This window comes from Chenopodium album, chromosome 24 (genome assembly GCF_948465745.1).
Source record: "Chenopodium album chromosome 24, dcCheAlbu1.1, whole genome shotgun sequence".
Lineage (NCBI taxonomy): Eukaryota > Viridiplantae > Streptophyta > Magnoliopsida > Caryophyllales > Amaranthaceae > Chenopodium > Chenopodium album.
Genome location: NC_137857.1, coordinates 5,548,235 through 5,570,718, shown reverse-complemented (window position 1 = coordinate 5,570,718; position 22,484 = coordinate 5,548,235). Strand labels below are relative to the sequence as shown.

General features: G+C 34.0%; 3 protein-coding genes and 1 pseudogene across 3 annotated transcripts; 1 reads left to right on the top strand and 3 right to left on the bottom strand.

Moving 5' to 3' along the window:
* Nucleotides 1-1,115: 1,115 nt before the first annotated feature.
* Nucleotides 1,116-1,719, bottom strand: LOC145611643 (uncharacterized). Its single transcript, XM_081666988.1, has one exon. The coding sequence runs from the start codon at nucleotides 1,638-1,640 to the stop codon at nucleotides 1,293-1,295; it is 348 nt and encodes a 115-aa protein (XP_081523114.1). The 5' UTR covers nucleotides 1,641-1,719; the 3' UTR covers nucleotides 1,116-1,292.
* A 3,037-nt stretch (nucleotides 1,720-4,756) lies between these two features.
* Nucleotides 4,757-6,967, bottom strand: LOC145611955 (putative UPF0481 protein At3g02645 pseudogene; annotated as a pseudogene).
* An 8,651-nt stretch (nucleotides 6,968-15,618) lies between these two features.
* Nucleotides 15,619-18,085, top strand: LOC145610286 (putative UPF0481 protein At3g02645). Its single transcript, XM_081665606.1, has 2 exons — nucleotides 15,619-16,105; nucleotides 16,662-18,085. The coding sequence occupies exons 1-2, from the start codon at nucleotides 15,680-15,682 to the stop codon at nucleotides 17,952-17,954; spliced, it is 1,719 nt and encodes a 572-aa protein (XP_081521732.1). The 5' UTR covers nucleotides 15,619-15,679; the 3' UTR covers nucleotides 17,955-18,085.
* A 44-nt stretch (nucleotides 18,086-18,129) lies between these two features.
* Nucleotides 18,130-22,155, bottom strand: LOC145610288 (calcium uptake protein, mitochondrial-like). The gene is made up of 7 exons (XM_081665609.1): nucleotides 21,667-22,155; nucleotides 20,564-20,631; nucleotides 20,258-20,481; nucleotides 19,890-19,973; nucleotides 19,590-19,806; nucleotides 18,679-18,978; nucleotides 18,130-18,454 (listed from the first exon to the last, which is right to left on the bottom strand). Exons 1-7 carry the CDS (start codon nucleotides 22,049-22,051, stop codon nucleotides 18,239-18,241), a joined length of 1,494 nt encoding a protein of 497 aa, XP_081521735.1. The 5' UTR covers nucleotides 22,052-22,155; the 3' UTR covers nucleotides 18,130-18,238.
* Nucleotides 22,156-22,484: the final 329 nt, after the last annotated feature.

The following is a 22,484-nucleotide window of genomic DNA, read 5'->3' as shown; positions in this document are numbered from 1 at the left end:
TTGTTCACTGTGCCTTTAAACCATAAAATTAGTCATTTACATCTTATGTCCCCTTCATTGACTCAAGGCAGGGACTTTATATGAGTGATTAGTGGTTCAATCTTAAACACCATTATATGAACCTAAATTGCATCTTCTAAAATCTCATGAGGTTTTAATACAAGTTTTGAAGCCTTCAAAATTAGTTTGATTTCGTGTGTATATCCTTCAAATTTAACTTTGAACAATAATAATAATTTTGGATCTAGCAAGTTAATGCATCGAAATGCTTCTTGGGGCTCCTAAATGACCTCGGAAGGCCTACTTGAATGGGTGCTCAAACCCATCTCTTCCATGCCTTGATCCAACCTTCATCACCATGTCTTAAGATGCCGTTGTATTGGTCATGTTACCTATAGAGCCTCATGCCCAATCATGAAAGCCAATCCTTTTACCGAAGTTATGAGTCCATATTGCCAACCATAATTTTTCTTTTGTTATATCTACTTTGAGTTGCAATTGTCTCATCCAGTGTAAATAGATCGACGTTGTTAAGTTGAGTAAGTATTCAAAATACACTACTCGACTACTCGTATGCATATATTTGGCCTAGCTAGAATCAGCTTTAGCCTATGATGACTCCAATGAAAGACTCTAACAGTCTAACCCACAATCAACAAATTCTTTCCCAACTGAATTAATCAATTCAAATTAAGACTTAATAAACAATAACATACTCGTATTAACTAACATTAACATTAGCCAAAATCAGAACAATTCATCACCAAATCATCCGATAATGCTGATAACACCATTCACCACACCACTATGACAAGTATTTATTGGTACATCCACTATCTTCTCGTGAGTCGTGACCAAAGATAAGAAAGCCTTAGTTAGGAAGTTACTCCTAAATAGTAATTCTAATGATGAATGTAATATTATATTGATCTAGACGAGCCACTAAGGCACATCAGAGTAGTATTCGAACCTGAAACCTATCATATAGCTAAGCATGTATTTGGGGCACAAATGATTACACAACACATTCACAATGTTTGTAAACATAATAATAAATAATTAATGTGACATTATAAATTTATAATTAACTTCACAAGTATGAATTACGCACGAAATTGAACCGCAATCAAATGTCAATTCGACATAACAAAATAAGTTGTTACATCAAAAGCATATGAAATTATATGAAGGGGGAGAAGAAATGATAAGATCGATCGAAATGACAATACACATGAAATTACAAAACTAGCACAATTTAATAAAAAAAAAAGGTAAACAACTAATAATAATAATTATACTCGTTTGACAGGGTCGAAGTTGGAGACGGCAACAACAGCCCCAACAATAGCAGTGAGCACAACTCCACCAGCAGCAATACTCAATAAGAAATTCTTCAAAGAAGGCGATAACTCAGCCGCTTCGGCTACATCCGGAACCATCATAGATGCCGTAAGAGCCGCCGCTGTAAGGCCAGTAACAGCCTTCTCCTTCAATGAAGCCTGGACTTTAAGGCCCATTGGTCTGGGCTTCTGGCCCATCATTGCAGCCCTTTGTGGCTTAATGGGTAATGGGCTGAAGAAGTTAGTCTTGGTTGTTGTTGTGATTGGTGTTGCCATTGAAACTGCTGATAGTGAAGCCATTTTTTTATTTTCTTTTTTTCTTGATTAGCTTAGCTTCGTTTGTGAAGGAGTGAATTCTCAGCTAATAAGAATGAAAGAAAGAAATGAAGAGTTTGTATTGTAAGGTAGGAAGAGAGAGAAAAGAGAAAAGGAGATTGGGTGAATCTGATTGAGTTGAACGAGTGGCTGCCATGTCATTTGTCTTAGCTCCACGTGGCATCATTTTTTACCTATTATTTTTTTGATAAGATTAGATAAGATTTTCCATCCTATTTTCTAATTTCCAATGCCAAACATTACAAACCATGCATGCTACTTCAATTGGGGAATACTTTGGTTAATATTATTTATTTTTTTAAATGGTATGACAAAAAAAATCATTCGGGAGTACTTTGGTTATTATTATAGTGGTACTATAGTTGTAAAGAGTATTTTAGACACCAAAAACAATACAACATTTTAGACGACCTTGTAACACAACAAACTATGCTCAATGATAATCCTTAGGTGATAATGAGTACTCTCTCTATTCTACATTAGTGTATTGATTTTCAATGTGCATGATCGTCATTATGCAACTTTGATTGTTATTAGTGTCATCAATATATTGTTAATTTGTTATAAATAATGGCACAAATCAATACTTTGAAAATTCATTAGGCTAATTATACAACAATTTCATAGAAGAAACATTTTATTATGCATGATATGATAAAAGATTTTGCATAAATTCGAAATCTGTAAAGTATAAATTAAATATAATATGTTTTTTTTTTCTTTCATTTCAAGTTCAATGCAATTCACAAATACAAGTGTATAACAATTAATATTTCTAATTATCTACTAATTAATATTATGAAAAGTTTATATGCTTACAAAATATATTGAGACGAGTATATCCAGCCTTTATAATATATATCCTCTATAATATTTATTTTGATGGATGGGGAAGTAGTTTTTTATTTCAAACTAAATATTTTTTTGATTTTTTTTATAATTTTTTGGCATATGGGGCCTACTTTGGTTGCTAATGTGTAGTTCATAGCGTTTACAAGTAGTTGCCAAATTGGTGGCGTGTTATTATCAAGTTCACAATTATGATTATTGTATATATAATTGGTTTCAGTGTTTTACTAGATATTATTGTTTTTCAAATTAAATAATAATCATATTCATAATGCTACCATTGTTTTATAAATAAAAGGAAGTTGGGATCCCATTCGATGAATGATTAGTACTACTAGACTACAGGGCCGGCCCTGAGGGTAGGCCTCGAGTGCCTCGCCTAAGGCCCACGCCAAAAGGGGGCCCACAAATAACAAAAAATCAGCTTCAATGCTTGTAGAAAGCTGCTCTGTACTTTTGTTTGTTTAAAAAAAAAACAGCTAGTTTTGAAAAAGATAATTATTGCCTCTTTTTAGCAATTAACATTAAATTAGAATATTAATTAGCAGTCAATTATGGTAGAGATTACAATGCAACGATTCACTTCTTCTTTTAACTACCTGTTTCTATGAGAATCTGCTACAAAAATTTTATCTTTCCAAATACACCGATTCAGATTTATTCCATTTCCAAATTTCAAGCCTTTTAATTTTGGCTAATTAATATTGTGGCATTGGTTAAAATATTAAATCACGTACTCCGTAAATAACAACAAAAATAATTCATCTAGGGCCCATTATTTTTAATACTCTGTATTATGATTTTTAGGAGGGAGAAATTAATTTTTACTATTATGCAAAGTCATTATTGTGTATAGAGACTTACTATTTAAATAATACTACGCGGTTCAATTTACTCGCAACAAAGGGGTATTATTTGTGAGACATAAAATATTCCTTTGTTGCGAGTAAATTGAACCAGAGGTAGTATAAGTTATTTTCATTTTGTTTTTAATTAAATCGATTGCGTATAAAATAAAATAAAATTTGTTTACGTAAGGGCCTTTTTTTACATTATGCCTAGGGCCCATAAATTTCTAGGAACGGGGCTGCTAGACTACCCGTATCACCTTCTATATTCCAAATATTCCATTAATTGTCCGACAGTCCAAGGGGAAAAGATTAAACTTTGTACTCCCTCCGTCCCTAAATTACATTCCTAGTTCTAATATTTATTCCTCACATAATAGAGAAAAGTAAGAATGTAAATTAGGGACGGAGGGAGTATTACGTATATCTAATGAGCTATCATATCTAGGGCTGTACACCGGTCCAAAACCGGACCGGACCTGACCCGGACCTGAATGGACCGGGACCTGAATCCTTGATTTTTAAGGACCGGAGACCGGACCTGAATCAACAGGTCCGGTTCCGGTCCAGACCTGAAAAATCAGGTCCGGTCCGGGTTTGGACCTGAATAGACCTGATTATTGATTTTTTTTGTTTTTTTTTAAAATTATATAAAATTGCTAACCTGTTTAGACCTGTTTGGACCTGTTTAGACCTATTTGGACCTGTTTAGACCTGTTTGGACCTGTTATGGACCTGTTTGGACCTGTTTATGGACCTGTTTGGACCTGTTAGACCTGTTTGGATCTGTTTATGGACTTGTTTAGACTTATTAAATATAAAAAAGTAGCTTTACCGGTTTCAGGTCCGGACCTGAAAATTCCGGGTTTTACCCGGACCGGACCTGAAACCCGGAATCCTTAAATTTCAAGGACCGGGACCGGACCTGAATCTACAGGTCCGGATCAGGTCCGGTCCCAACAGGTCCGGTTCAGGTCGGTTTTCAGGTCCGGACCAGTTTTTGTACACCCCTAATCATATCTATTTATTTATAATTTAATAATGGCCGGATATCTTACAATATACTATTATCAAATCCAAAAATATCATTGGAAACTTTGTTATTTTGCATTTATGGAATACAAAACTTTCCATATAATGTATAATTGACTAATATAATGGGTCCCTGAATTTGGTTTTTTTTTTTTTTTTTAATTTAACTTTTTTTTTTTTTTTTTTTTTTTTTTTTTTTTAATGCAAGTTTGCAGTTTTATTGTATGGAAGATGAAAGAAAAGATCATGAATGAATAACGATGGTTGCTCGATCACAGGCTAGAATTGGTCATTATATTTTCGAGACTAATCATAGAGAAAAAGAAATCATACCATTTAATGAAATTCTGTCACAAAATAATACACTTATATATTCATTCAAATATAGAATATTAAACAAAATTCAAACGCAATCTCCCAAGTCTCAACTATACATACTTAACTAATTAGGGTCTAAGGATAAGATTACATATACATAATACGGAGTACAAGCTAAGTTGTCATTAATTATTAACGACACATAGTACGTAGAGCTACAACATACAATTGTCTAATTCTTCAACATATTACCTGGGCGTGAGGCCAGGGTCGAATCTCACAAAACTAACTATAAGAGGAATTTTCCATAATTTCCCTTTTAGGATCGGATTTTCGTCCATACCATTTAAAAATTTTGTATAAAGTAAAGATAACAAGATAATTAATCGGTAGGTGTAGGAGTAATGGCATCATCAGTGAGGTTCAAGAGACGAGGACAATTATAAACTGAGCAAAATGATTGAAGAACCATCAATCCCAAGAGTAGAAGAGTTGCCAAAACAATGAGAATTCTCCAAGAGTTGTACACATACCTTTTCATAATTTTATGGAACTTCCTTCTAAACGTATTGTTATAATACGCATTAGCTTCTTCGACGGCTTCATCAATGAACGGAACTTTGGTCAATCGAATGGCTTTTGTCATCCCATTCCATAAATCGGCCACCTCGGCGTTACTCCCTAGTCGACTAATTATGATGTTACTCTTCCTAAGAATTCCAGCATCCTTAGCAGTATCAACAATCCCGTTCATTAGTTCAGTGTAACGCGCTAGCACCAAAGGCCCTGAGGTCGACGAGGCCTCATAAGCTACTAGATTGCGCATGAGAACATCTGTGTTACCATCGACATGAACCACAGGAAGGTAGAACTTCAACAACTTTTTATCGAATCGAATGGTGGAAATGTCACCATTTGTTGGACAAAATTGTACGCCTGCATCGTTAAGTTTCGTGACCGAGGGGATTGCAATCTGCTCAACACATGGAACTTCCGCACCATCTTTTTGTAAGATCCCACCTTCGCGCTTGCCCCCACTTCCTAGAACAAGACTCTCTAACACGGGTGCCAAAGCCGAAACAATTGGTAACTTCGAAATGATCTTTAAAGGAAATTTTGCTAGTAGCTTGAAAGGTTTGGCACTAATAAGAACGTCCTTAAATTTTTTCATTGCCGCAAGTTTGGAGGCAATTGCCCATGTTTTAGTGAAGACATCTTTGTCCTCACCAAAAGTCAACTCTTCGTCGTCTGACTTCTTGGAAGGATTTGCTTCTTCCTTTATTTCTTCTTCATCATCTTGCTCCATTTTCGGGATGATGAGATGGTAAAGGAGATCTAACAAGTGTGAGCATTTGATAACCTCCGAAATCGGATAATTTTCGTTTATTGCAAGAGGAGAGAGCTCTTTGCAAGCACCCATCAACACGGATGGCAACAAGTTTGATGCCAAGTCCGAGGATGAACATTGGATGCGTACTATCTTCTTCAATACGAATATAGGAATTTGGTTTTCGAGCATCAAAATGTCGTTGAGGATGGATATATAAGCCAACTTCTTCCCCATCGAGTTAAGCAAGAAAGATATCCTCGACAAAGAGGCTAGATCATTACTCTTGTTGACATAGACATGAAGAAACTCTAGCAAGAATAAGCCATCGATAGCCATCATCCATGCTATTGTTTCTCCATCCATGTCGATGTACTTATTGTAACACCCTCGAATTTCGTGTTCCTTCTTCATGAGCTTCTTCACAAGGTCCTCAAATTTGAGGTTGTTCATGAAATCCTTTTGAACCCTCTTAGAACATAGGAGCTTGTAGCGCTCCAACACGTAGAGATCTTCGCGCCAGTGATGGTAAGGCCCTAAGGCTATGATATGAGGGCTATACGCATCGGGCTTGAAAGCTCGAAGCGATTTAGGGACATTGTAAACACAAACATTAGTTGTGTTGCCGATATCATCATCATCTTCTTCTTCAAGCTCTCGTTCTTTGAAAAAACTACGAATCTGAATGACCCAAGAAGATGAGTCTTTAGATGATAATGATGATATCATAGACATGATGATAATAGTTTAATTTGTTTTGGTTACTAAATAAGCTTTCTTTCAATTAGCTTAGCTTGCTAACTCATGATTTGGTACATATATATATAGTAGAAGTTGTTGAAATTATAAATATAAAGATATGAGAGATAAATATTTGATTTACCTGATTGCATGTTTTTTACACTCTGAAAAGTGAAAACTAATACGCTATAAAGTAGGTATTAATAAACAAGTGTGTAACAAACACTCCATTACTAACTCAGTTAGTTTGAATTAAGTTCTAATAAACTGAGATTTAGGAAAATAATATGCCACTGTTCCACTAGTTTTGGAGCAATAATAACTAACAGAAGTGGCCTGGTCCAACCGTCCAAACATTTTTTTTTTTTTTTTTGGTGAAAACCGTCCAAACATTAATCACGTGGTGAGTTGGCTATGAATTATATTCATATTGGTAGATATGATTTCTCATTCACTTTTACAAAGTGGAGTTTACTCAATTACAAAAACTAATAACGAAAATGATTGCTCCCATTTGCTAAACATATTACAATTTAATTTACTACATACTATTGTCTATATAAATTAATACGAATATATAATCGGATGATAAATTCATGGATAAAAAATCCTTTACCATCCCCTCTGATACGTATAATATATAAACGCAAGAGGAAATTTAATTACATGAAATTGGCAAGTAACTCATTGTTTCTTGTCTATAATATAATTACATGAAATTGGCAAGTAACTTATCGTTTCTTGTCTATAATATACGAAGGGCTTGTTCACTTCAGCTTAATTTCAGTTCAGTTCAGTTCAGCTTCAATCAATTCAGTTCAGCTCCAATCAGTTCAGTTCAGTTCAGCTCCTAATTTTCTTCTCTCATAAAATATTCATTTCAGCTCTATTCAGTTCAGTTCAGTTCAGCTCCAATCAATTTAGTTTAGTTCAGTAATGTGAACAGGCCCGAAGTACTAGTTTATTATTTGTTTTTTTACTTTCTTTTAAATAAAAGTTGACTTTCTGGAGTTAAAAAAAACTACTAGAAATAAAAATACAAGAGTGCCTTTACTGCCTTATATAGTAATTATATGAAAATTTTAAATTTACCTACTATATTTTCCTTTGGTGATTGATTAGACATAATATAATCTCTAATGCTTAATTTAAATTATTATTATTTTAGGGACGACATAATAAGTACCATATTTTAATTTGCTCAAAACAATGATTTTAAGAATATTCGGTCAGCAAATTAACAACGCAAATATTTATCGAGAAAGCAAAGTATTAAAGTGTAAATGTATGTAAATATGGAGCAAATAAAAAGGGATAAAAAGAGTTTTATTTGAATAGGAGAAAATATCTCTTGGACACGACATAAATACATAATCATACGTTCTTCTAACTTAGGTGTCATATTTTATTAAAAAAAATGTAATATGAAGAATTTTTAATGCTAGAGAATAAATAAATGTTGAATATTCCAACCATTAGCTTAGGCATTTATATCTAAGTTGATCATTTGATAATACACGCGTAGTATCAAATTCTGTGTGTAAAGATCATTACAAGTCCAAATCTCATCAACTCTTCATATATCAAAGCAGAATAATATTTAGCATTGGGTATGATAAATTTTGTGTTGCGCCCACTTTTTAAATCCAAAAACTTATGTAACAGAGCCTCATAAATTATGTAGAATTATACTTTCAATCTTGAGTTGAACCCCTAACCATATTGGCTTAGACATATAGTTATATACTATATATGGTGATCATTTGACTATCGTAGGTCAAAAACACTAGCTAATTTGGGGCTAGTCTGAATTCTAGTAGTTGTTTTTCAATATTGAGAAAATTGATTTACCAACGTTTTTTTTTCCAACTTAATTAATTACAAAGTATTAAAAACATGGCCTGGCCTACTTATTTCACTTAGTTATAAGATTATAACGCTCCGAATTGAAGTGGCTATAGTATTAGTGTATTACCCTTTATTTTAATTTAATTACCAGCCCTCGTGATTCACATTTTCATGATGCATGCTTACGCACTTGGTATCTTATTGTCATTTTGCATTATTAGATTTTTCTATTTCGATAATGATTTCAAATAATAATATATAATTCCAACTTTAACTTCTTGTTTAGTAGCTTGTGGTAGTCCATGTTGAGAATATGACGTCGGCTTATCAAATTATTCAATCTTTCCAGACATTAAAATGTGTAGTATCTGATAGAGTATAAAATATATTCCTGGGCCTCAACCATCAGCTTAACCTTTTGGTTGAGTTGGTCCTTTAACATGGTATCAAGAGCCAGCGTGACACAAAGGTCATGGGTTCGAATCTCATCCACTCCCCACTTTCAAGTGGAATATTAAGCGCTGGGTATGAGGGAGGCCCATGCTGCATCCACACTAACCATCAGCTTAAGCTTTTGGTTGAGTTGGTCCTTTAACAGTATCTTCATTTTTATTTGATCCTATCACTTGTTCCGTATAATTTGCACATCATTTAAACAAATAGGAGGGAGAATGTTGATTGGTGATTGAGTATAAGAACAAATTAAAAGGCTAAACTAAGAACTAACAAGTGTTTAAAAAAAATGATTAATAGCAATGTAATTCATTTGATTATTGTATAGGGTAAGAGAGTAATATCCCAACATTTTGTAAATTAAAAGTTTTAATAATTCGGATAAGTACTTAAGTGGAGTCTAATAGGTTAATTTGGATTATTGGATATGTTTGCAATAATATCATTACATACCAAGTTGACCAATGTAGAAGCGTTAAGATCATTTATAAATAGGGTTTGAGTAACGGCAAATCCAAGTCAAATGATTGGTTTGTAAGCGGATTGGCGTTATATTTCATAGAAAATACAGAATTGTAGGAATTGAAATGTGGAAGATTTTATTTCTTTCGTAGGCATGAACATAATAAGTGGCAAGAGGAACTAACAAAATAGAATTAAAAAAAAAAAAAAAAAACATAATAAGTGGTATGTGGAATTTTTATTTTTTTTACTTTTTATTTTATTTTTTATTTTTTTTATTTTTTTTTATTTTTTTTTTTGTAATAGCTTTTTTCTATTACTTTCCACAAAATAGATAAAGTAGCCCCTAAATGAGTGGTTATCACACTATATAAATTGTGATGGTGATTAATCGAGAAGGTTGGAAATTTGAGTTTAATTTGACAACACATTTTTAGCTTTATCTACATCACACCTTAGCTTTATCCATCATTTAATAGGAGTAGAAGTTATTGTTGGGCCCGGGTCACCCACCTTGACGGGTCGCACACACTCCAATCCACATTAGTATGAGATTGTCTGCTTTGGGCCTAGCCCGCACGGATTTGTTTTTGGGCACCTTCCCAAAAGGCCTCATACTATTTGGAGTGTGCACTCACTTATAAGGAGCTTTTCACTTCCTTAATCTTTCCATGTGGGACTTGGGATGAACACCCCAACAAACCTCCCCTCAGACCAAGGACCACATAACTCATGGCCTCCCCTCCAGCGAAACTATCTTGCACCGCCGCTATCACCACGGGACACGCCGCCTGAGCCACGATATCAGGAGGACTTTCGACACAAGGCACCAAATCGCGAGGTCACACATTTGAGGGAACTGTCCCACACATAACGCCCATTGTCCCAGCCGAACCGTCGGCTCTGATACCACTTGTTGGGCCCGGGTCACCCACCTTGACGGGTCGCACACACTCCAATCCACATTAGTATGATATTGTCCGCTTTGGGCCTAGCCCGCACGGATTTGTTTTTGGGCACCTTCCCAAAAGGCCTCATACTATTTGGAGTGTGCACTCACTTATAAGGAGCTTTTCACTTCCTTAATCTTTCCATGTGGGACTTGGGATGAACACCCCAACAGTTATTTGATTTACACTTTCTCAATAAAAATTCTTGTTTGAGCTCTCTTTGTAAAATAGGTATAGTTGATTAATATAAGGGCTTAGAGCCTGTTCACATTTACTGAAGTGAGCTGAACTGAACTGAACTGGATTGAATAGAAACTGATTGGAGCTGAACTAAACTGAATTGAACTGAAACTGATTGGAGCGGAACTGAGCTGAACTGAACTGAATTGAGCTGAAATGAATATTTTATGAGAGAATGAAATTAAGAGTTGAACTAAACTGAACTGATTGGAGTTGAACTGAACTGAAATTAAGTAAATGTGAACAAACCCTTAACCCAAACAATAATAGTGATACAAGGGCTGAGCGTCATGAAATGAACAACCAAATAAATAAAACAATTTTTTTTTTTTGACAGAAAGATAATTAAAACAATTTTAATAAATACATATATGCTGAGAAATTTTAAACAAATGAAGTAATAATGGTACTTTTAATTTCACCAAAAAAAATATAATAATGATATGGTGATCTATATGTAGTCCCTCCGTAAAAATTAAAATAAAAAATAAAATAAAAAATTAATTAATTAATTAATTATAAAAAAAGAAAGAAAAAAAAAAGAAAAAAAAAAAAAAAAAAAAAAAAAGAAGCTGTTTTTATAAAGGAAGAAGCTTTGTAAAATAAGCATGGCCAGGGTCAGATCACATAATAATCTGATTTCTAGTCAATTTCAATAAAAGCATGTATGAAAAATGAAAAATAGTTACAATCAATACTTCATTTGCCGGTTAAAGCCTTATCACACAGTTCGTCATGTTGATAATCAATATAAAGAGCTTATGACAACTTTAAAGCGTTTCTTTCAATTATATGGCGAAAAAAAAAAAAAAAAATCAACTAATAATTTGTCGAACACACCATATGTATACTACTTTTGCTGATTAAACACAACATATGTGTATATAACATACTTATGATTTCGTATATGATTTATCCAAAATAATCTAGCACACTCCTGCTTACACAACAGTATGTCAAATGACAAAATTGAAATCGAATATATTCTTGTTTCACAACAATTATATCAATAAAATGAATATATTCTGATAAGTATTAAGTAATGCATGGTGTATTTAATCACATTTCACATCATTTGAGCTGTGCATGTCTCAGATCCCTTAAAACACATTATTACCAAGTACTAGTCCAAGAAGAAGAAAAAAATTGCAAGCTGATTAATATTACACATAAACACCTTAATTGCTCCAAGACACTTAGATAGGATGTTGCTGAAACACCAGTTTGTATCTACAAATTAATTCTATTAGTGCCAAGAATACTTAGAGACAAAAGGCCAGGAGCTCATCGCTTCTATGAAGTCTCATAAGGGTTGCCTAAACGATGATGAAGCTGTCGAAAGGCTTAATTACATTGAAAATCGCCTCATCAAGGAAGACATTGCTGATATATTCGTGCAAGCTAGCTATGTTATGATAGAAACCTACACGAAAATAAGGAATTGCTTGGATGGACAAAGTACTAGTTAGCTTAGCTTAATACGAGCCTATGATGGACGAAGTACTAGTTAGTTACTTAGCTTATACGAGCCTTTGAATGAGTAGAGCTTCTCACAAGAATTATAAGAAAGGATTAGTTCAAATAACTTCTAGCAAATGATGGACAAATTAAAGGTGGTATTGATGAACTTTAATTTATTTGGTATGAGGATCGGAGTGCCACAAAAGTCAAAGATGGGGACGAAATATTTTTACCTATGCTTTGGGTATCACCCTTCAATTCTTTAACACTCTTTATTCGGTTGTCAGGCATAGAATCACAAATAATGTATTCAGGTTGAAGCTAAGAATGTATATCATGTATGTAAAAGAAAGAATAATAATATATGAGTCCCTACAAATATTATCATTGAGAAGAAAATAAACTCATGTCAAAGAATAAGAAAAAATCGAAGCACTTATATGAGTGTCTATAATCCATTTCACCACCACGTTATTCACATTTAATATATTCTTGGCTTCAAGTTGAAAACATTTATGGTAGAATCCATTTTCAAAAATCAAGTTTGTTCGTTCAATGATACCCACGCCTACCATTATCCATCATTTACTAGAATGAAGCACTTTAATAATTACTTGTTCAATCAAATTTTTTGTTTGAGCTCTCTTTGTAAAATATGTACTCCTTCCGTTTTTAAATACTTGCGCCACTTTTCTTTTCCGGCCGTTTTTAAATACTTGCTCCATTTCCTTTTTTTGGAAAGCTTTTATAATATTTAATTCATTTCTCACACTTGGTGAACCCAACATAATATACTTTCTCCTCCTATTCTTTCACTACTTTTGCATTTTACAATTTTTTATTCTCTCAACTACCCTACTACATCCATATTTTATTACTTTCTCCGATTTTTCCTAAAACTCTGCGCATGGAGAAATGGAGCAAGTATTTAAAAACGGAGGGAGTATTTCCTTAATTAATACAGAGTATAAGTATTGATATTGTGAGATAAACAAACAATTAAACTATTTAATATAGATGTTTCTACATCGGTCATTTAAAATGTGACTACCATATTATATTAATAATAAATTAAACAATATGAGCAATCCATCATTTCACACTATAAAATGACACAATTAGTATTCTAAACTCCATACTGCAAATATAACTTTTGAAAATTTTAATCCAACATAAAATATATTTCGTACGAAGTATATATATATTTCGAGAAACTATAAAATAGAATAAAAATAACATAAATGAAACTAAAATTTTGATGAATAAAAAATTAAAAAAAAAATTGTTGATAATAATATTTTATACCAAAATTAAGTAATACAATTAATTGGCAATAGTAGGAGTTATTCCTCTACCTTATAAAGTGGAACCACATCTCATCTTTCTCCAATGTGGGACACTCAGAAGTAATACACCAACACTCCCCCTCACTTGTGAGTGTCCTTAAAATTAGAGCACACCAGAAGGTACAATATAAATCCTCTTTAGGAATGAACATCCAATAGAGGGCCCTTATCCAGTGGCTTGACAAATACCCAGTTATAAATGTTAACCCGAATGAACAATACAAGAGGGGGGGTGAATTGTATTGTAGAGGAACTAGGGTAATTTTTGCGGAAATCTACAAGAAACTTAAACAAAAACTTTAAAGCGCAAGAGAGATTTTACGTGGAAAACTTCTTGGCCCTAATCAAGAAGAAAAACCACGACCACAAGGGATTTTAAACACAACTCTTAATAATAATAGGGCAAACAACCTATTACAAATTAAGACTCTAACCTTAAGTTCCTCTACGAACTTAAGTTCCCTTTCAACTGATCCCTCAATCAGTTGAGCTCTCAAATCTCTCTCTTTCTCCTTGCTTCACTCAAAGCAATTATAAACACTCTAGAGTTTACCCAAACTCTATCCCAATACAACTCAAATTAAAACTCTAAGATGCTAAGTACAAAGACACTCAAGGACTTAAGTGGATTTTGACTCTTTTCGAAAAGCTTAGAAAATTGTAATGCTCAAGTGTACTTTTCAAAACAGAAAACTAATCCTATTTATACATGAAGAAGTCAGTTGAAAGATCCCACGTCTGCCTTAACTCCCACTTCACCACAACTTCCATGAAACTAGGAAGTGCAGTTAGTGGATGCTTGGGCAGCAAGCTGAAGCACACAACAAGGAAGTGGTTTACTGCTTCCTTTATTTTCTCAACTTCTTTGACTCAGTAAAGAGCCGTTTTCAAAAACAATTTTACCAAGTCAGATTTTCCAAAATATTAGGATAAAATAAAAACAGAAAATCTTTGAATAAGTAGGATAATTTAAAAGATAATTTTCCATAAATAAAATAGAATCTTTTTGAACAAGGAAAATAAAATCTTTATAAACCGAAAATCAATCCACTTAAATCCTATCAGAAATCAAAGTACTTAACATATATACAAGAGGCCTAAAATAAACAATAAAGATACAATAGACTCCTTGACACTCGAAGCTTCGACTCTGGAGCTTCAGTTCCTTACACAAGGAACTCGGCTTCTGATTATCTTCAATGCTAATCCACAGCTCATCCTTAGACCTTGTTCCTTGCTCCATTCTGACTCTAGAATCTCGTTGCATATAAGAACCTGTCAAGTACATCAAAGCTAATGGACAAAAGTTAAAGCCCTTATGGGTTTGCTTAGGTTTCTTGAGTCATCATCAAAACTTAAGTACAACAATAAACGGCCCAACAAACCTGGGCTCTGATACCATGTTAAATTTCGAAACAATATGAAATGGGCCTGGGCAACCCGAACAAGGAGGAGGAGAGTTTGGGCTACAAACAAGGCTTTGGAGCTTCCATATTAAAACCAAATGGCAATATTAAGAGTTACTCCTCTACTTTATAAAGTGGAATCACATCTCCTCTTTTCCCAATGTGGGACACTCACAAGTAATACACATTGGGTTCCAACAATTAAAACATTATAATAGTCCTATTTCAAATGATCACTGTAGAATTTTAAATTAAAGCTATGCTAAATATTTTTAAAGTAAATGAAAGTATATAATTGAACTAAATGCATTGTAGAATTTGAAGCACACTCTGATCTTATAAACATGAGTATATGACTTAACCAAAAAAAAAAAAAAAAAAAAAAAAAAAAGGAAAAAAAAAATCTAGCACCCACGACAATCAAATGACACAGACTACACAGTAGTAATTAGGGGAAATTAAATATGAATATATTCTAATTTTTACAAAAAGGTGTTTTTTTTTTTTTTTTTTTTTTTTTTTTGGGATAAAAAATGAATCTATTCCAATTCATTATGCATGGTGTATTTTCAATCACACTTTTGCAATATGTCTCATCAGATCAGATCCCTCGATCGCTATATAAGTGCAACAAATTAAGTTATGTATACATGCATGAAAACTCATTGAAAAAAAAAAAAAAACGCATTATTAATTAAGCAAATTAATATTTTACGTGATAAATGAAGATGTCCACCAGCTCATCGAAGTCCAATCTAGGCTGGTCACAACACATAGAGACCATACTCCAAGTCAAGGATGCTGCTAAAAGACCAGTTTGTATTTACAAAGTGCCACGAATACTTCGAGATTTAAAGCCAGAAGCTTACGAGCCTCAGTTAATCGGTCTTGGACCGTACCACCATTGTCACGAAAACCTCTTTCTGATGGAGCACAACAAGCTCATCACTTCCAAGAAGTATCAAAAGCGTTACAACGACAACGATGATGAGGCTGTTGAAAGGCTTGAACACTTTGTAAAAGGCCTCTGTAAGGATGAAATTATTCCTAATGTTCATGCAAGCTATGATAGGTACATAGATTTAGATGACAAATTACTTGCTTGGATCATGGTTATCGATAGCATTTTCTTGGTTCAATTCCTCCAGGTACGTACATTTGGAAAATATATTTTTCACTAATAAATCGTACACATATTGTTTATCTTATACTTGTATCAATTTGGAAAATATATTTTACTCTAATATATTTTTCAATATTGGTTATATATATGACTTAGGCCCTATTCTCTTCACCTTAATTTTGCTGAACTGAAATTATTTTTACTGAACTGAAAATATTATTGCTGAGCTTAAGTTACTTTTACTGAACTTAAATTAATTTTACTGAAGTGAAATTATTTTTGCTGAACTGAAATTATTTTTACTGATTTTCTATTATAATTCTTTGTTAAGAAAACTGAATTTTACTGAACTAAACTTATTTTATATGAACTGAAATTATTTTTACTGAATTGAAATTAATTTTACTGAATTGAAATTATTTTTACTTAATATTATTTTTTTTAAGGTGAAGAGAATAGGGCCTTATTCTTCATATATATTAGTCCTATCTCAACAATTATACATGTTGCAATACTTGTGGAACGGAATAAGTGAATTTTTCATTTCTTATATCGGGTTTTTTATTTCATTATTTGTATAGGGGATTGATGATCGTGAAAAAGCAAGCTGCTTATGGGATTCGACAAGAACTCGTTACTTGCTAGACCAAAACCAATCCGCCTACCACTCCATACTCAAAGACATCATGAAGCTTGAGAACCAAATCCCAATCTTTGTTTTAAATCGAATCTTACACTTATCAGCCTGTAACATAACCGGTGACTTTGATTATGATCCACTCCATATTCAAAGACATTATGAAGCTAACGACGATCACTGTGATTATGATCCATTCCCAATGAGGCTCGACGGGATCCTACTCAAAGCTTGTATGAAACTCTCCCCTCTCCCGACCAATGAAACACATCTAAGCCCCGACATCAATGAGTATGCACATCTTTTGGAGCTTATGTACTACTTGATTGTACCCAAGGAGGATACTTTGATCAGTCGTAGGGAGTGCTATCCAATTGATCAGGAAGGGAAGCGTACAGAAAACAAAGATCAAGAAGAACAACGAAAAAATAAATGGTCACCAGATAAATGGTCTATAAAACTTGCAACGTTTGACCAACTCAGGATTGTACAAAAATTAAAACAAATAAAGCCGGTTCAGGTCATTTACAGGATTACTTGCGTTGTCATTGAAGTGATTCCATCCATATCAAGCAACTCGCGGAAACAGATATCTGAAACCATTGATCCTGAGAAAGGTGGAAATTCGCATAGTAATAGAGAGGGAGCCCCAACGGTGGAAGAGATTGCTATTCCTTCAGTGTCAAAACTCGAAAGCATTGGTGTGCAATTTTGCCGTACAGATGGTCCAATCACTAGCATAAAGTTCGATAAAAGGAGCAGAAAATTTCACCTCCCCGTTATAACCATCGATGATAACACGGAGGTGATCATAAGGAATTTGGTGGCTTACGAGGCTCAAGCACTCCCATGTCCTTTGTACTTGGCTCGTTACACTGAGCTCATGAACGGGATCATAGACACCCCAAAGGACGTAAAATTGCTAAGAAAAAAAGGCATCATCAAGAGTTATTTTAAGAAAGATGAAGATGTCGCCGAGCTTTGGAATGGGATGAGTCGATCCATTAGGTTGTCCCATGTTCCTTCTATAGATAAGGCCATCGAAGAGGTTAACAAGTACTATAAAAGCAACAAGAAAGTGAAATTCATGAATTTCACAAAAGAGTGCATGTTTTGTGGTTGGAGGATTCTAATGCTTATTCTAGCTCTCGTGCTCATGGTTCTCATGGCTATCCAATCATTCTGCGATGTCTACCATTGTCCTCGAGTTCTTGCTCCAGTCACCGAGCCAAAATGATGAACTAATGATAACAGGGTGTATGTAGATCTATTATCTATGTGTTGCTATGTTTTAAATTTTTAACCCAAGCTCTCTCGATTATATATATTGCTAATTATATGAATAACAAATTTAAAACATCAACTTTATTTAGTTGCATCAAATATCAACAGGTTTATAAGTGCTATACAAATCTGCAATTTGATCCACATATTATATCTAAGATTATAGTGCTGGACAAAAAAATTTCAGCAACATAATCAACATTTCTTTGGCCATGACTAATAACAGTAACAGAGATACTACATAACCCCCCTTACTGAAGAGCAATTAGTAGTACAGTCCACCAAGCAAGAATATAATCCCTTAAACCCTGCTTCCCTAGGGAGCGTAACATCTCTTTCTCGTCTTTGTAATACTCTCAGAAACTCATCAGAGCTCAGACTTCCATCACGGTTCAGATCAAAGATGTGAAATATTATGTCAACCACATTCTTTGTTAGTTGAATCCCACATACCTTGCACCAATTAGAAAATTCATCATTTTTTTTGTTGTTTGTTTGCATCTATAACTATGATAATAAATAACAATGATAATAAATAACAATTGGATTATTTCTTAACAAATCAGTAGAAACATAGGACCTTCTAATGTACTCGATATAATGATGATGAGGTCTAAACTAAAACTCAAACATAGATGTCAAGAGTTAAAAAAATGGGAGGAAGGTAGGATACATACATGAGAAGCGGCCCTTTGAAAATCGTCCTTTGTCAAGAGTCCATCATTTGCTTTGCCATGACTAAAAATTGCCAAAGAAAGTGGACGTAAACTTTTCCTTAGTTCGGCAAATCCCTTGAATTCCTCAAATGTGAAACGTACGTTATTTAGGTGAGGATCATTGCTTAGTTCATCAACTCGATCAAGGAACTTAGTCGTATGGTTCATGTCAGCAGATGCCACCATTGACAAAGCAAAGTCTCTAGCAGATATAGTCCCCCGCGACTTGTGGTCATAGTGAGCAAACTCCAGCCTAACAATCTGTCAATCCATGGAAGAGGTACAATTATATATTGAATGTGCTTCCGTCTAAATTGACTGTTTTACTTTAATTTGCTGCTTTGAAATCAGCATCAGAGACTTCGATCGTCTACTTAAAATGATCAAGATACTATTAAAGCTAGATGTACTACATGACCAAGGTTTAAAAATAATTGTGACATTGTTTCAAAAAAAAAAGGAAAATTTGACAATTACCACCTTCTATTATGTCTATTTTAGCAATTACCACCTTCTATTTCTTATTTTAAAAATTACCATCTTCTATTTTCAAAAACATCAAAAGTTACCACCTTCTATTTCTTATTTTAAAAATTACCATCTGCTAAAATGGACATAACAGAAGGTGGTAATAATTGTGACATTTCTGTCAGGTGTATACAGCCAATATAATTGATTTTACCTGAATTTTCAAAATAGTACTCTGTAGTATAGTATGTATATTGAAATATTATGTAAGAAGATTACGGAATAGAAAATTTGTGTGGAATATGCAGGGAAATTAGCGACTTTTATGATGCAAATTGGAGCATGGTACTTGAAGTTGTTTAGACAATAATTAAGGCTAAAGATTCGAGAGAAGGAAGGCATACTTCAAGATGCAGATCTCTCAAAAACTGAACAAATCTGTCATGGTGAAGAGCTTGATTTCCATCTTTACCAAAGAAATACTCAATTAAGCCACCATTTTCGACAGGAATGCTTGAACTTTTGAGCCCAAAACGACGGCCATCACTATGTTGTCTTCCTTGTCTATTATATGTTCGCATCAAATCCATTACCTTTTTGAATTCCTGCCTGTCTATTTCTCTGACAATAAAAAAAAAATATCAGGAATGTAGAAATCACAAATCATTTCAGAAGAAAATGAAACATGAAGTGTTACCGCATACCCATTATGGTCTAGGTCGAACATTTTGAAAGCCACAGAAAAGCTTGATTCGGGTATGCTAAGTAAGGTAACCAAAAATATATACCTGAAAATCATATGTAACATGAAACATGAATACAAGTTCAAGGCATATGATATACTTCGTATATAACTGTAAAGTAATTGTGTATGTAAAATAGAGTAATCTCTCCAAAATAATTGTTTAGAAGAATTTTATAAACTGTACTTTATATGCATTTTAACACGATACATAATTAAGCTAAATATATGGTCAAGGTTAGCGAGTTAAAACCATGTGAGTCACTTAAAGCCTAGAACAGAGGAAAAATATCCTAGTGATTTTAGTTAAGTGAAAGATTTGCAGCTCACTCGGGAAAGGATATGAAGCCATCATTGTTGGTATCAAAGAGCATGAAAAACTCAGAAGGAGCACATTGCAGCTCTCCAGGTGGCTTTTCACTCTTGAGATATCCCCCTCTAACATAGTTGGATTCGGAGGGAGGAAACACTGGAACAACCGCCCTCATCAAATCCCCTGGTGTCATCAGATATTCCCCACTTGCAGATCTAGCAGAAGCAAAGTACTCGAAAACCTGAAATACGCACAGTTATCTTAACAAACCTTACTATGTCACATTGAAATAATGTTTGTCGTAAGAGGGGTGTGTAATTTACCTTCTCTGGTGGACTTCGTAGTCTAATACGTTTTTCATAGTTGAAGAAAACTCTTTTTCTGTATTCATCTGAAACATAGCAACTTTCTCTGTGTCAAAAATTTAATTGACAGCAATACAGGACAGTTAATTAAAGCATCGCATTGCTTTTATTCTGTTAGCCAAAGGCAGTCAGGCTTCGTCATGATTTTAGTCTATGTTGAAGTATCAAGTGCACATACCCATGTCAAAGTATGAAGCATCCAAATTGGATACTGGAAATGATATATAGAAGTAATAGAACTCGGTTAGTTATTCTGAAGTCTAATAAGTTTAAGAATTGAAATAAAGATTATAATGGAATGTACTACATTATATCTCTTCTCAACAGGAAAGTGTGACAATTGAGAAACCTAGAGTCCTCAGACCTCCTATAGCAGTACTACTTATATTTGTTTCTGATGGTATGTAACAATTACAGGAGCAGCAAATGCACATTTTACAAAAGCAGTGACGAAAAAAGTTTACCAAACAACACAATCTTGTAGAGTTGTAGAGCACCTAAATACGGCCTATCCTGTCCCCATTCTCGGTGAGCATTGAATTGAACTAAAGACCTTAAGTACGAGGAGGGGAAGCGATTATTGGTATATTTGCCACAGATAAACCCGGAGTCCTAACTCTCAAATTCTCAATGTGTGTTAGGTTGGGGGGTTTAATTTGATGAATGTAGTATAGCGCTCACAGCCATTATACAGAGGTTGTTTCCATTAGACTCTAGCAGAACATCTATTTGCCACATTACATATATACAAGTACATAGAATAACAAAGAGTCACGATCAGCTATTAAAACCATTTCAATTACATATACTACTTACATACAGAGTATACAATAATGACAAATAATCGAAAAATTTTCAGTTTAATTAAAAGAGACTATATAGTCTATTATAAGATTCAACAACAAAATATAATTCTATCCTTATATCCATAAAGATTTCATCCAAGTATAATATTATCCATTAGTCCCATTATTTATTAATCCTAATCTTACATCACATTTACATGATTTATAACAAGATTTACCTATTTAATACATAACAAAACAAAAGGGAAAGCTAACCTTTGAAGAGAAACATAGGCTTCTTCTGAGGGGCAGCTTCCTGAACCTCCGAATACTCCTCATCAACAACTCCTCCTTCATCGGCGAAGGCAATCCCGCCATGGCTCGAAGAACCAGCCCAGTAGCAGAGGCCCAAGCCCGACCCAATAACAAAAAGCCCGGATGAGAACAACCTCAACAATCCTGGAGATGATTCAAGATCAAGAAAACAAGACTCTGCCTTATAATGGCCACTACCCTCAACCTTGGCTCGACATGACGACAACAACGACGATGACGATGATGACGACGAAACAGACCGCTCTGATCGGCTGAAAAATCTCCGGTAGAGAGTGAGTTTGATCAGCCGGTTGAACGGTGCTGATTTCCTCCAAGTTATATGCATAGTGTGAACCTTAAGAAAAACAGAACACAAAAATGAAGAACAATTGCAAATTTAGTCAGATAAGATTTATATAAAGAGCGAGAGAAATGGTAGGATCAGAAGTTTGAATGAAAAAAAAAAAGTTAGTTTATCTGTTTTTATTTAACAGAAAAAATCCATTGCATTGGTTAATGGATAAGTATCTCAAAGTTCGTTATAAAAATTGACTGTTGGTCTGTTCAAGGCGTTTTTTTTTTTTTTTTTTTTTTTTTCACTCCATTATTTTAGGTGATTGGGGCCTGGTATGTGTTCTGTGGCCCAAAAAACAAGAATGGCCCACGGCCCATGTAACTCAGGGTAATGCTTTAATAGGAAGTGGTCGTGGTCGACTGGTCGTGGTCATGGTCGTGATTGTTTTTGATTTCGTATCGCTTTCTAGTTGAGCTTGAATTAA